Source organism: Narcine bancroftii, chromosome 4 (genome assembly GCF_036971445.1).
Source record: "Narcine bancroftii isolate sNarBan1 chromosome 4, sNarBan1.hap1, whole genome shotgun sequence".
Taxonomy (NCBI): Eukaryota; Metazoa; Chordata; class Chondrichthyes; order Torpediniformes; family Narcinidae; genus Narcine; species Narcine bancroftii.
In genome coordinates, this window is record NC_091472.1 from 175,324,639 (window position 1) to 175,337,207 (window position 12,569).

Here is a 12,569-nt window from a genome sequence, read left to right on the forward strand (position 1 = left end):
TGGTTATAGACAACACTGTCTGAGTTCCTCCTTTTCCTTACTGAGGAATGAGAGCCCACTTCTACTGACCCACAAAAGGGGTTTTTAAATTTTCAGAAGAAAAACTACACCTACAGTCCCACGAAAAGGGCTCGAATTGCTGAAGAAGGCACTTGTCTCAAAAGGACATTTCTCTGAAACACCTCAACCAAGTTGTCATAAGTAATCAACCTCTGTCATCCCCTGTCTTTTTCACCCTCTTCAGGAACTACTAACTTCATCCAAGGCCTGCGTGCCTCACCATTCATCTAAGGCAATAGTTTTCAAACTGTCCCCCTAAACTCACATTCCATCTTAAGTAATCCCGAGGCCACAGGTGCTCTGTGATTAGTAAGGGATTGCTTTATGTGGTATGTGAGTGGGAAGAAAAAGTTTGAAAACCACTGCTTTAATCAAACCTAATTGACTCGTTATGTGCCTGGTTTCACAACTCCAAAGGAAATGGGCCAATGACCATTTTTCTCAAGCAAAATATTTCAGTAATAATTGGGTCTAGAGCAGTGATTCTCAACCTTCCCTTCCCACACACATCCCACCTTAAGCAATGCCTTACTAATCACAGGGCACCGATGGCCTTAGGATTACTTAAAGTGGAATGTAAGTTTGAGGGGGGCAGTTTGAAAATCAGTCATCTAAGGCCCATGGGCCTCAATCATCTAAAGCTTGTAAGTCACATTAACCTCAAGCGCGAGTCATCACTGAATTTTTGAATTTGGAACTGCCTTCCCAGGATTGAGCCTTGAGCTGTAGTGGCTTGGGGTTTTCCACACACTCCAACACATTTGCTCATAGTTAAAGTTCAAGTTAGATAATTGTATGTACATTTAGTTAAGTTAGTTAATTTAGAGTAGGTGTTATATCATTAAAAATATTAGGTTTAAGTATAACACCGACTGGGCTAATCTTTATTGCTGCTGTGGTGGACGCAACACTTTCTACCACCCAGCTGATAGTTTATTTAATTACAATTTTTTTTATTATGAGCCCAAGTCACTAATCACTGTTCCAGCATTGAAATCTCACATGATCTGTAAGGAGTTTGTATGTTCTCTTCCTGACCATGTGATTTCCTCTGGGTACTCCAGCTTCCTTCTATTTTATAAAGATGTATGGAGTTGGTAGGTTGATTGCTCACATGGGTGAAATTGGGCGGCATGGGTTTCTGGGTCAGAAGGGCCTGTTACCATGTTGTAGCTCTAAATTAAATTCTTCCAATGAGGTTGGCTTGTTTTCTTTGGGTGATCAACTAACCAGGTCATCCATACTAAATCTAATTCTCTTCTTTCTGGGTTTATCTTTATGTGAATACTTGTACTAAATAGTCTCTGCACATATATTTACACATTTTTACAGCAATGCTTACAAATAACATGACCTCTTTCTCTAAAGGGTCTAAATATGCAAGCAGTAATGATATTTTTTACATGCAGAGTGTTCAGAGCTCCCAGGAACATTGTTGTGAACAGATGCTCCCAATAAGAATTTTAATGGGATTTTTGTCACTGTCTTCTCCATGCACCTCTGGCAACCAATCACAACATAACATATTATAGCTCTGATATTAACTAATAAAAACTGAAAGATCATACATTGGAATGCCGTTTAATATTCTGTATGACTCATTAAAATCTTCTAACTGATTTTACGCATCCTAATGAGAGTCTAACACACATAGTTCTGTGTGACAGAAGTCTCCTTTTGTTAAACATCATCATAATCGGTTCATTGATGTAGCTAAGACTTGAAGACTGAATCATTAATTAAATTTTTTTTATCAGCTTGTCACACTACATGATCAAAGCACTGTTAAATTGAAGTGATATACTGTACTGACTGGCAGGCTACCATGCCCACACAGAGAGAATCCCAAGATAAAACATCATTCTGTCGATTTATTCTATCCATACAATTTTGGTGCGGATCATGTCTGGAATTAATTTGGCCTTGTGAGCCTTCTTTCAACCATAGCTGAAAAAAGTAGAATAATAAAGAGTCCTTAGTTTTTGTACCTTTTATCTTCCTGCTTAATTATTACATTGCCTATTTCTTACAATTGTTCCAAGAATGCAGGGACACGCAGCAAACAAATTACCCAACATTCAGCTGGCTAATTTCCAAAAAACACAAAATTGCAGTTTGAGATGGTTTACTCAGAAGTTGTGATTAGAAGCAATATTCAACGCTGTAACATTTTCATTTTGAATGGACATGCTCTGCTGGCTTAAAAGGATAGATCGATTGAAAATGGGATCGTCTCCTGTGTAAAGTATAACATTAGCATACAACATTTATGTGATTTGTGATACTTTGCGACTCCGAGTACTTTGGCTTTGCCATGTCCCTTCCATGCCTGAAGGCATCGACACTCAGGGTTTATAGGTTCTGGTGATTTTGTTTGCGGTTTGAAGCAGAGTGTGTCAGTGGCCTTTAAGCACCGGGCTGTATCATGACGAGAGGTGGCTGGATTGAATTGATCTGGCTGTGGCTAATGGGACTGAAGTTAACAAGTTCAAAAGACAGATGAAAAATATTTGAAATTACATTGATTTGATAGTGATTTCACAGGCATCGTGGAAAGTAATAAATGTAAAACTCTCAATGCGAATATGATTAATATGTAAATGCCTCATTGTGGATTAGGTAATGTATGTTTAAAAGATGCAAAGATATAAAAACATGAGGACATAAATTACAGGGTAGCCCAATGGAATTAGTCAGTAAGTGACCTGGATTCAATCTTGACTTCTGGTGCTGTCTGTGTGGAGTTTTCTCTCTCTCCCTCCAACTGAATGGGTTTCCCCTGGATGCTCTGGTTTCCTCCCATTGCAAAAGCATGATGAATAGAGTAAGAGGTGTATGACAGGTGTACGACAGGTGAATCCGGCATGTGAGAGAGATTACAGGGAAAGGCATAAGGTTTGGATAAGGTTGCCCAGAGTCTTGACACATGGTGGAGAAATAGCCTCCATCTGCTGTAAGGAGATACGAGGCAGGAGCACCCCATTCAGCCCTACTCTGCTATTTAATAACATTTAATCTTTTACTTCAGTGCCATTTTCCTGAACTAACCTTGTCTCTCAATATCTGTAAAATCCTGAGATCTATCAACATCTGTCTGTACCTTCACAGCCCTTTTGGGAGGTGGATCACAGCTCTCCAGGTGAAGACATTCTTCCTCATCACAGTCCTGAGGGGACCCTCTTATCGTGAGACTGAGGTCCTAGCTTCCAAGAGAAACAAAATCCCTGCCCTATTCTGCTAAGCTCTACCCAATCCTATTATTATAGGTTGAAGCTCCCAGTTACTAGTTCCTTATTTGATTTCAGCATGCTTCTTGCTAATGTAACTATTCGTGTAGAATAGAGAAATATAGGACCACAAAAGTTATCACAAAAGAAACAAACAAGTTACACATTGAAAGAAAATAAAATAGGCAAAGAAAGCAATATGAGAATTTGAGCAATTTAGAGTCTAAACATATCATTGTTGTCAAAAGATGGTTGGAGGGCCAGAGAGTTCAGAATTTTTATTTTTAAAGTCAAATTTATATTAATTTATAATAGTCAAAGTTAATCCTAGGTGATGACCTTCCCAGTAGATAGGAAAAGGTTTGATGGTAGTCGTGATGAATAATAAGGTAGAATTGACTGACAAGACTGAGACTGAAGGGTAAACCTCATACCTGCGAAGTCTGTGGTGGCTTTGCTGCTTGCTTTCCTTCACCTTGCTGCATCCATTTGCACTTGTGGTTTGCAACACTGCACCAGTGTTTCTTTCATTGTTCCTGTGCGCCTGGTAGCTTGATGTACCACTGCAGTTATAAAACATAGAGGAGGGATTTTCAGTTGGTTCCATAAATCTAAGCCCAACCTATCTGCTTGACACAGGGAACAGAGAGGAGAAGGGGATGGATATTTTTTTTACCTTCCTTGCTCAGATCAGACTCATGCTATAAAATCATTCTGGTTTTCATCCCCTTAACAGCCTTTCAGGCAAAGAAGGGAAAAATGACTAAATCGATCACCATATCTCCTCTGTTCTGTGAAAATGAAGCAACCAAAAAGATTATTTCAATGATAATCCAATCACCTGAACCAATAGGAAGCAATTATTCCATACCACTGACAGAAGTGTTAGTTCTGTTTTGTGCTGGAGTTGCTCCATGCATTTCTTATCATGCGCTGAGAAATGACAAATAATGCCTTTATTAGTTTGAAATAGTTCACCAAAGGTATCAAAAGCAGTGTATAATTTCTGAGGCTTTTGGATGTTGCACAAATCACTTTGTTCATAAAATGTACAGGTCACAAAGAGGTGGCAATAGTCATCAGATGATTGAAATCTATCAGGAAACTTGATTGTGAAATAATGGGGACAAAAGGCAAAGATTCTAAATCTTCAGATTGCAAAAGGGAATAATGCTGAACTTTTACAGATGATGATTGTAATTTTTACCTGGTGACCAACTGCAGATATAATTTGATACACTTGCTATAACCAGTTCAGTGTTATCAGTCGATTGAAAGTGAATGAGAATTGATGTGCTGACAAAAAGCTCAGAAATGAAATAAAATCATCTCTTTAAATCCACTTGTAAAGCTCAAAATATATTAATTCAGAAAGCCAAGGTTGAAATTCTTTCCCAAGTTTTCTCTAAACTCCTAGAGGACTACAAGAATAAAGTAAGGGGTTCTGTCCATTACTTTTCAGCTGATTGCTGAAGGTTTGTTATGGTACTGTTGCTTCTAAAGGGAAGAAGGTATAAGTGGAGTAATTATCGTATAGTTGGGTTTGCCCTCAATAGTTAGCAAGTTATTAAATGTGAGGGACAGCATAAACTTTGAATGAGAAGGTCATAGTATAATCATGGGCAGTGGGCAAGGAGATGTTAGTGCTCCTAACAAGAAGGGTTAATGTGGGATCCACAGATCTTGGCAGGACTTTTGCTAAGGTTAGTCAAAAAGTTAAAGCCCATGCAATCCAAGGCAGCATGACAACCTGGATTCACAATTTTCTCACTGGCCAAAAGTGAAGAGTTGATGATTGAGTTTTGTCTACAGTTGAATTCCAGTGTCTGTTGGTTCTTTGCTATTTGTTTTTGGAAATGATAAAAGTTTGCAGGTGATATAAAAATTTGCCACATGGTTGAGCATAAGATGCAGAAAGATGCAAATGGCCAGATCAATTGGCCAGAAATGTGGCAAGTGAATTTAGTCCATAATGTGTGATGTAATGCTTTTGAATAAGTGAAACATGGCAAAGGAATACGTAGTAAACAGAAAGATACCAAGAAGTATGAGTGGACAGACAGACTTTGGAATCTATTCCCACAGATATTTTGGGTAATTGGACTGGTCAATAATGTGGTTAAAATGGAAATAGATTTCTGTCATCAATTACATTAGGTATAGAATTAAAAAAGTAGGGAGGTTATATGACACCTGAGTTGAATCACAGCTTGAGAACTGTATTCACTTCTGCTTACCACAGGAAACATGTAATTGGATTGGAGAGGGTGTAGAGGAGATGTACAAATGTGGCCAGGACTGGAAAGTTGCAAGTAAGTGGAAAGATTGGACTTTCTAAATTGCTCATTCTCTGCATCAGGAACAAAAATACACAAAAGCAATCGTTCTCAACTGAGTCTCACTCACAGACTACCTTTACTTACTTTTTCCGAGACTACTGTGGTCCACCGATAATAAACGTCAGGACCATCTTAGGGTGGGAAGGGGTGGGCTGGCAAGCTTAAGCCTCTTCCCAGATTGATGGGATGTTTATATCAGTGGGAAAACTTGACAAATTTATAATCTTATTTGATATACCATATCAGTAATATTTGTCATTGTCATAGCTCCATGGACCTCCTACAACAAACCCATGGACTGTTAATGGCTGACCAACCACAGGCCGAAAACCAGTGTACTGAAGATACCAGGAGGGTTTTTTCCAGTTCTTCAACAGTGGTGAGAAACTTCACCAACAACCAGTGCAAACTGGAAAGTTACTGGCCCTTGGCATTTCTTTTCATTACCCACGTCAGCTACTTCTCTGCTTCCTTGGTGTGGTTTGAGCCAGTCTTGTCAGCATTTGCAGCATGTAGGTCTAGAGGTTTCCATTAATATACAAAGCCTCCTTGTGAAGCATATCTGTTGTTACATACAGACTAGGGTAATAAATGGTCTCTCCTTATGGTTCAAGCAGCATTGTATGTGGTCTGAAGCTATTAGAAAATACTGTCAACAACATTTATACATGCATTGAGACAATGCAACATGATGAAAGTTTATAAATAATCATCAGGTGTGACATTTCTGTATAGTTAGGGACGGTGTGGACATGCTCCTTACAATTTATCATAACCTTAAAGTCTCAAAAATGATCAGTATGAACAACCAATTCTCCATGCTTGTGTTACAGCATATGATTTGCAAGCTTATGCAGAATGCTCATAGCTGCAGTATGTTGGAAAATTACAATTTTATAGTGTATTTCTTTGTGTTTAGGAAGTGGGAAGACTGAATAAAGCCATCATGCACTCTAATCTTCAGAAGCCCACTTTGCTGTGATCTCATAGAAACTCTTTCATGTTTGAGCTGTTTCTTCGACAACAGCTGTCACACTTGGTGAGTAGGAAGAAAATTTCCATCCAACATGTTCTTGATGCAGAACTTCTCATGACGAGACCGCTGAAGCGTGAATAATGATCTCCACTTTAACATTTAGTTGTGCATCTTCTTGGAAATATTTCCTTCCAATGCTTTGGCAATCAGAAGCATTACATAAACCTATTTTCAGCAAATTAGCCTGCATGCTTTAACTTTTCAAAATCATTGCATTTCAATATCTGATGGTAATTAAAACCATGTTAACTGTGTGACAGAAGCTGAGGTTTGATGTATATTAATTTGCCTTTGTCCTTTGATGTACCAGTAACTTGATTAGTGTGTGGCTCTGAAAAGTGTTAGAGATCCAAACTCTTGCTTGATTTGGCAAGGGAAGATAACTGCCTTTTTTAAAATAAATACATTCATCTTATGTTGGGGGGGGGGGGGTAATACTAATAGAGCTAGTATTTATCATTCAATTGATCCGGAAGTATGGAACTCATGGGACCATTTCAAGAGTTGGTATGTGAGCTGAGCTCAGATATCAGCCCACAATCTGGTGGAGAAACTCAACAGGTCAAAGAGCATCAGTTGGGGGAGGGGGGGGAGGGGGGAAACGTTTCGGGTCAGAACCTTTCATCAAGATTGGACACCAATGATTGAGTAAAGGGCTCCAGCCTGAAATGTCAACTCTTATCCTCTCACTGATGCTGCTCAACCTGCTGAGTTCCTCCAGCAGTATTTCTTGCTCCAGATTCTAGCATCTGAAGTGTCCTGTATGTCTCAGCATATCGACCTGAATGGACGAGGATGGCAGGTGTTGTTCCTGAAGGTAAGAAATTGATGATGTGCCTTTCAGGACAATATGGTTGATTTATGTTTACCATTGTTGACAAAGCCATTTATTCCTGTCTTAATTTCCATTGTAAGTTTTGAACTTGTTTCTCATTCAATACAGCTCCTCCCTGTGATGGTAGAGATTCTATTACCAATGTGTATATGTACAGATTGTAGTGTAGGATGACTGTGATTGGCTGAGAGTGTAGCCACACCTACTGGCAGGTCTTAAAGGATTGCTCCTAGCCAGACCAGGTCATTCTGGACTGGTTGACCTACATGTGATATGTTCCAGTCTTTTAGTTAATAAAAGCCTTGGTTTGGATCAACAAGTCTTTGGTTCTTTCGAAGTGCTCTACACTCCCCAGTTTATGAAAGCCTGTCTTATGTACATGTGCATACAAAGGAGTGCTTTGGAGACTGGCGGGGACAAATAGGAATGGATTTTTCGGTTACTGTGGGGTTGCAGGCACCACCTGCTGAGTGGGAATGGGATATTTCTGTCTGCCTTCTCTCTTAATCCCCCACTGAGCTGCATCATTTAAGGGCTGGTGGGCCCAAGGAGAGCCAGAGCATTGAGTCGACTCGCTCACAGAATCAGTGAGGCTGGCTGAAGTCTACTCTTCTGCCTGCTCAGTCTCTTACCCCAGTAGGTGGGCGGGGATCACAGAGAGTTTCTGTTCACTTCTGAATTTTGAGTTGCAAGCATTTTTCAGAAACCTAGTTACAAACCTTTGAAAACTAGTCCAGAAATTTAACTATTGTGTGCCATCCCTCTAACTATTAGGAAGAAGTTGTAAAATAATTCTTTAGTTCACTATCTGTCAAGAACACACATCCCACCTGCTCCAATATCTGCCAACAATACTGCCAAGTAGAAGGAGGTGAGAGTGAGACGACGTGTTCTCTCGCTCCTTCCCTTGATCTTTTCAGCAGATATTGGGGTTCACTTCAATCCTTCAGTTTTACTAAGGCATTTTTTTTCCATTACAGTTAATGAAAAATTGAAGATCTTTTTGTTTTTTAAAAAATCTTAATGTGTTGGTGGACCTATTTGCATAACCTGACCTCTTGTTCTTAATTCTGGCACATTTACTGTGTCAACTTTCTTTCATTGATTTATTCTATGTCTGTGCCATTTATACAGTCTGTCCATTCTCTTAAAGTGTTATTTATGTGGAACTTGTAATGTAGATGCAGTCCATTTTCCCCCAACATACCCTTGTCCACTTTTTATGTAATGCTTACCTCTTTACCTCAAGCTATCAGCACACCTTTCGCTTCTTTCTTCCTTCTGGAAATCGATACAAAGTAATTGGATGGGCTTGATGGGCAGAAAGGCCCTCTGATTCCAGACACTTTCACAATCCCAGAGAGAAGGCCTCTCAAAGTACTTGACAGCCAATAAACTACCTTTGAAGTATTATATTGCTGTGGTCACTTAGTAACAAGATGGTACTTGCTTACAAAAGAATAAAGCTTCAAGAATCGTTATAATTCTTTCAATATTTTTAAATCTGTTCTCTAAAGAATGAGTATATGATAAAATCTCTGCTGTACTACTTAAATTTCATATTCACCTCGAACATGAGATGATATCTGATGTAATCAACAAATAACTGGGGCAATAAACTAATGGTACATAAGTGGCAATGCAAGTTGGTGCACAGGGAAATGCCCTGAATTGATTTCTGTGTTGTGTAACACCATTACAAATCCAAAAATCATGCCTTTAGAGAATCAGCTGCTTTAAGAATTTGTTATGTCGTGCTGATGTGTAGGCTATCAAATGTTTTTGTAATACATAAGCCATATTTGAGGGAAAATGGGGTGTTTTTATTTTGTTGTTTCTCTATTCAAGGTCAACACAAAAAAGTCTCATCTTTGCTATGCATGGCAATGAACCAATTGAGGGGGTGGGGCAGCAGCATGGTGAATATTGAAATAGTAATATAAAAAATCTAAAACTTGATGAGGCATTGACAGTACTGAGATAACTGCAGAAAAGAAGCAAAATATGAAACAGCTTGTCAGTGAAGATCAAAGGAAGCTGAACACTAGTCTTGCGGTAACCCATCTTTTGTCAAGTTTTTTTAGGGAGGATTCATGAACTGTCCGATAGTGCTTGAAGTGTATTTATAATTGGGTTTTGCAATGTCCTGAACATACCAACAAAATTCCTGCAATATTGAAAAGCTGTAATGTGTTGTCATAAGGAAATGAAGGATATTTTACTTCAGGTTTCTCAACATGTACATAATTCTGTATTGATGAGATTGTGTTTTACAATTGAAAACACAATTGGGGAGACACTGCAGAATGGGATGAGAGTCCATGAGGCAGAGATTGGGACAGATAGATCACTTTGATAAATGTGACAGTGTTTCTGTGCTTACATAGACTTTAATCAGTTCAAGGTCAGGAAAGGTTCCCCAGCACACATGCTATCTAATTCCTTGCTTTAGCAATTTTCCACCTAATCAATTTTGATTACACCCCTATTACTTGCCTGTTATTAATCAAGGGATACAGCAAACCAACATAAAAGCAAAGATAAGCCTTAATTAATCAGGCTTTTATGTAATCTTCCCTGAATGTTTTTTGTGACTGTTTTCAATTCTGTCCAGCACAAAGATCTACACCCTTTTCTCCTCACAGGGTTCTTTGCCCGATCTTAAGTCCATTGAAAAAGCACAAAACATTCATTTCTGAGGTTTATTGGACATTGCAATTGACTGTCAGCAGAGAGCAGTTTGAAAAGCACTGTTGATGAGCCTCTTCAATGAAATCGATTCTTCCATCAGCTGCACACTTTTTGACCAAACTAAGAATTTATGGGCACCTTTGAAGACAATTACCTTCATTTGAGGCTGGTATAGCTCATACCTGTCAACAGTGTAATGTACCTTGACATGCAATTGTTTCAAAGCCTAACAAAAGGTAAACTTTACAATGCAATGTCTGGCACATTGCATTCCCCAGTTTTTGCCGCTTGAGTAGTTGGAGAGGAAACCCAATGAGAGAGCAGCAAGGATGGATTGAACTTGAGACCGTAAATGTTACCAAGCAACCTCATTCAAAGATTAAGCCATTATTAAGGTCAGCAACTTGCCAAGGTTACCTTGAAAGCAACTTCCAGTTCTACTATCATGAAGGGCAAAAAAGGCAGGAGCATGGAAATGAAATTGCCTGTGGGTTTCCTTGGAAGTCGTACATCAGTCTGACTTGGAAATATATCATCAGTCCTTCATTGTCACTGACTTTCAATCCTGGGTTGCCCTCACACCAACGATTCAATGGCAGTGGTTTCACCAGAAGAATTTTAGTGGATCAAACTTGCCTCACAGACACCTTCTTGCATGAAAAATGGGCATGGACGATAAATTTAAATTTAGATGTACAGTAACCAGCACTTCCAGACCATGAACCCATGCCACCCAAAAATAAATCAAATTAACCTACAATCCTGTGCTTTGTGGAGGGTGGAAGAAACCCACGTAGGCACGGGGAGAACATACTCTTTACAGACAGCACCAGATGTAATGCCTCTGAATATATATATATATATATATATATATATATATATATATATCCAACTGCACGAAAACCAACAAGGTCGGGTCAGATACAGCAATGAGCTCTCTGAACCCTTCTTCATTAACAATGGCGTGAAGCAAGGCTGCGTTCTCGCACCAACCCTCTTTTCAATCTTCTTCAGCATGATGCTGAACCAAGCCATGATAGACCTCAACAATGAAGACGCTGTTTACATCCGGTACCACACGGATGACAGTCTCTTCAATCTGAGGCGCCTGCAAGCTCACACCAAGACACAAGAGCAACTTGTCCATGAACTACTCTTTGCAGACGATGCCACTTTAGTTGCCCATTCAGAGCCAGCTCTTCGGCGCTTGACGTCCTGTTTTGTGGAAACTGCCAAAATGTTTGGCCTGGAAGTCAGCCTGAAGAAAACTGAGGTCCTCCATCAGCCAGCTCCCCACCATGACTACCAGCCCCTCCACATCTCCATCGGGCATACAAAACTCAAAATGGTCAACCAGTTTACCTATCTCGGCTGCACCATTTCATCAGATGCAAGGATCGACAACGAGATAGACAACACTCGCCAAGGCAAATAGCGCTTTTGGAAGACTACACAAAAGAGTCTGGAAAAACAACCAACTGAAAAACCTCAAAGATAAGCATATACAGAGCCGTTGTCATACCCACACTCCTGTTCGGCTCCGAATCATGGGTCCTCTACCAGCATCACCTGCGGCTCCTAGAACGCTTCCACCAGCGTGGTCTCCGCTCCATCCTCAACATTCATTGGAGCGACTTCATCCCTAACATCGAAGTACTCGAGATGGCAGAGGCTGACAGCATCGAATCCATGCTGCTGAAGATCCAACTGCGCTGGGTAGGTCATGTCTCCAGAATGGAGGACCATCGCCTTCCCAAGATCGTGTTATATGGCGAGTTCTCCACTGGCCACCATGACAGAGGTACACCAAAGAAGAGGTACAAGGATTGCCTAAAGAAATCTCTTGGTGCCTGCCACATTGACCACCGGCAGTGGGCTGATATCGCCTCAAACCGTGCATCTTGGCGCCTCACAGTTCGGCGGGCAGCAACCTCCTTTGAAGAAGACCGCAGAGCCCATCTCACTGACAAAAGACAAAGGAGGGAAAAACCCAACACCCAACCCCAAGCAACCAATTTTCCCCTGCAACCGCTGCAACCGTGTCTGCCTGTCACGCATCGGACTTGTCAGCCACAAACGAGCTTGCAGCTGACGTGGACATTTACCCCCCTCCATAAATCTTCGTCCACGAAGCCAAGCCAAAGAAAGAAGAATATATAAACAATGACATCATAAAATCATCCTGGAAATGGTCAGAATCATTTGTGGAAAAAGGTCTGTCTGCATTTACTGTTGAGAAAGATGTGGGTGGGAGGAAATTCATAACAGAAGTGGAGACGATGGATGAGGTTGTGTAAAGTGGACAAGTTAAAAGTTAAAACTCCCTTTGATCTGCATAGCCTCTGATCATGTTGGCCAGAGAAACCAGAGTGAACGTTTTG

General features: G+C 40.2%; 1 protein-coding gene across 1 annotated transcript in view; it reads right to left on the reverse strand.

Moving 5' to 3' along the window:
- LOC138762399 (serine/arginine repetitive matrix protein 4-like) overlaps nucleotides 1–12,569 on the reverse strand; it is a 302,092-nt gene that overhangs the window by 28,915 nt on the left and 260,608 nt on the right. The window contains exon 2 of the mRNA XM_069936163.1: nucleotides 3,722–3,850. Within this exon, the coding sequence (XP_069792264.1) occupies nucleotides 3,722–3,850 (129 nt within the window). The remainder of the gene's footprint in view (nucleotides 1–3,721; nucleotides 3,851–12,569) is intronic.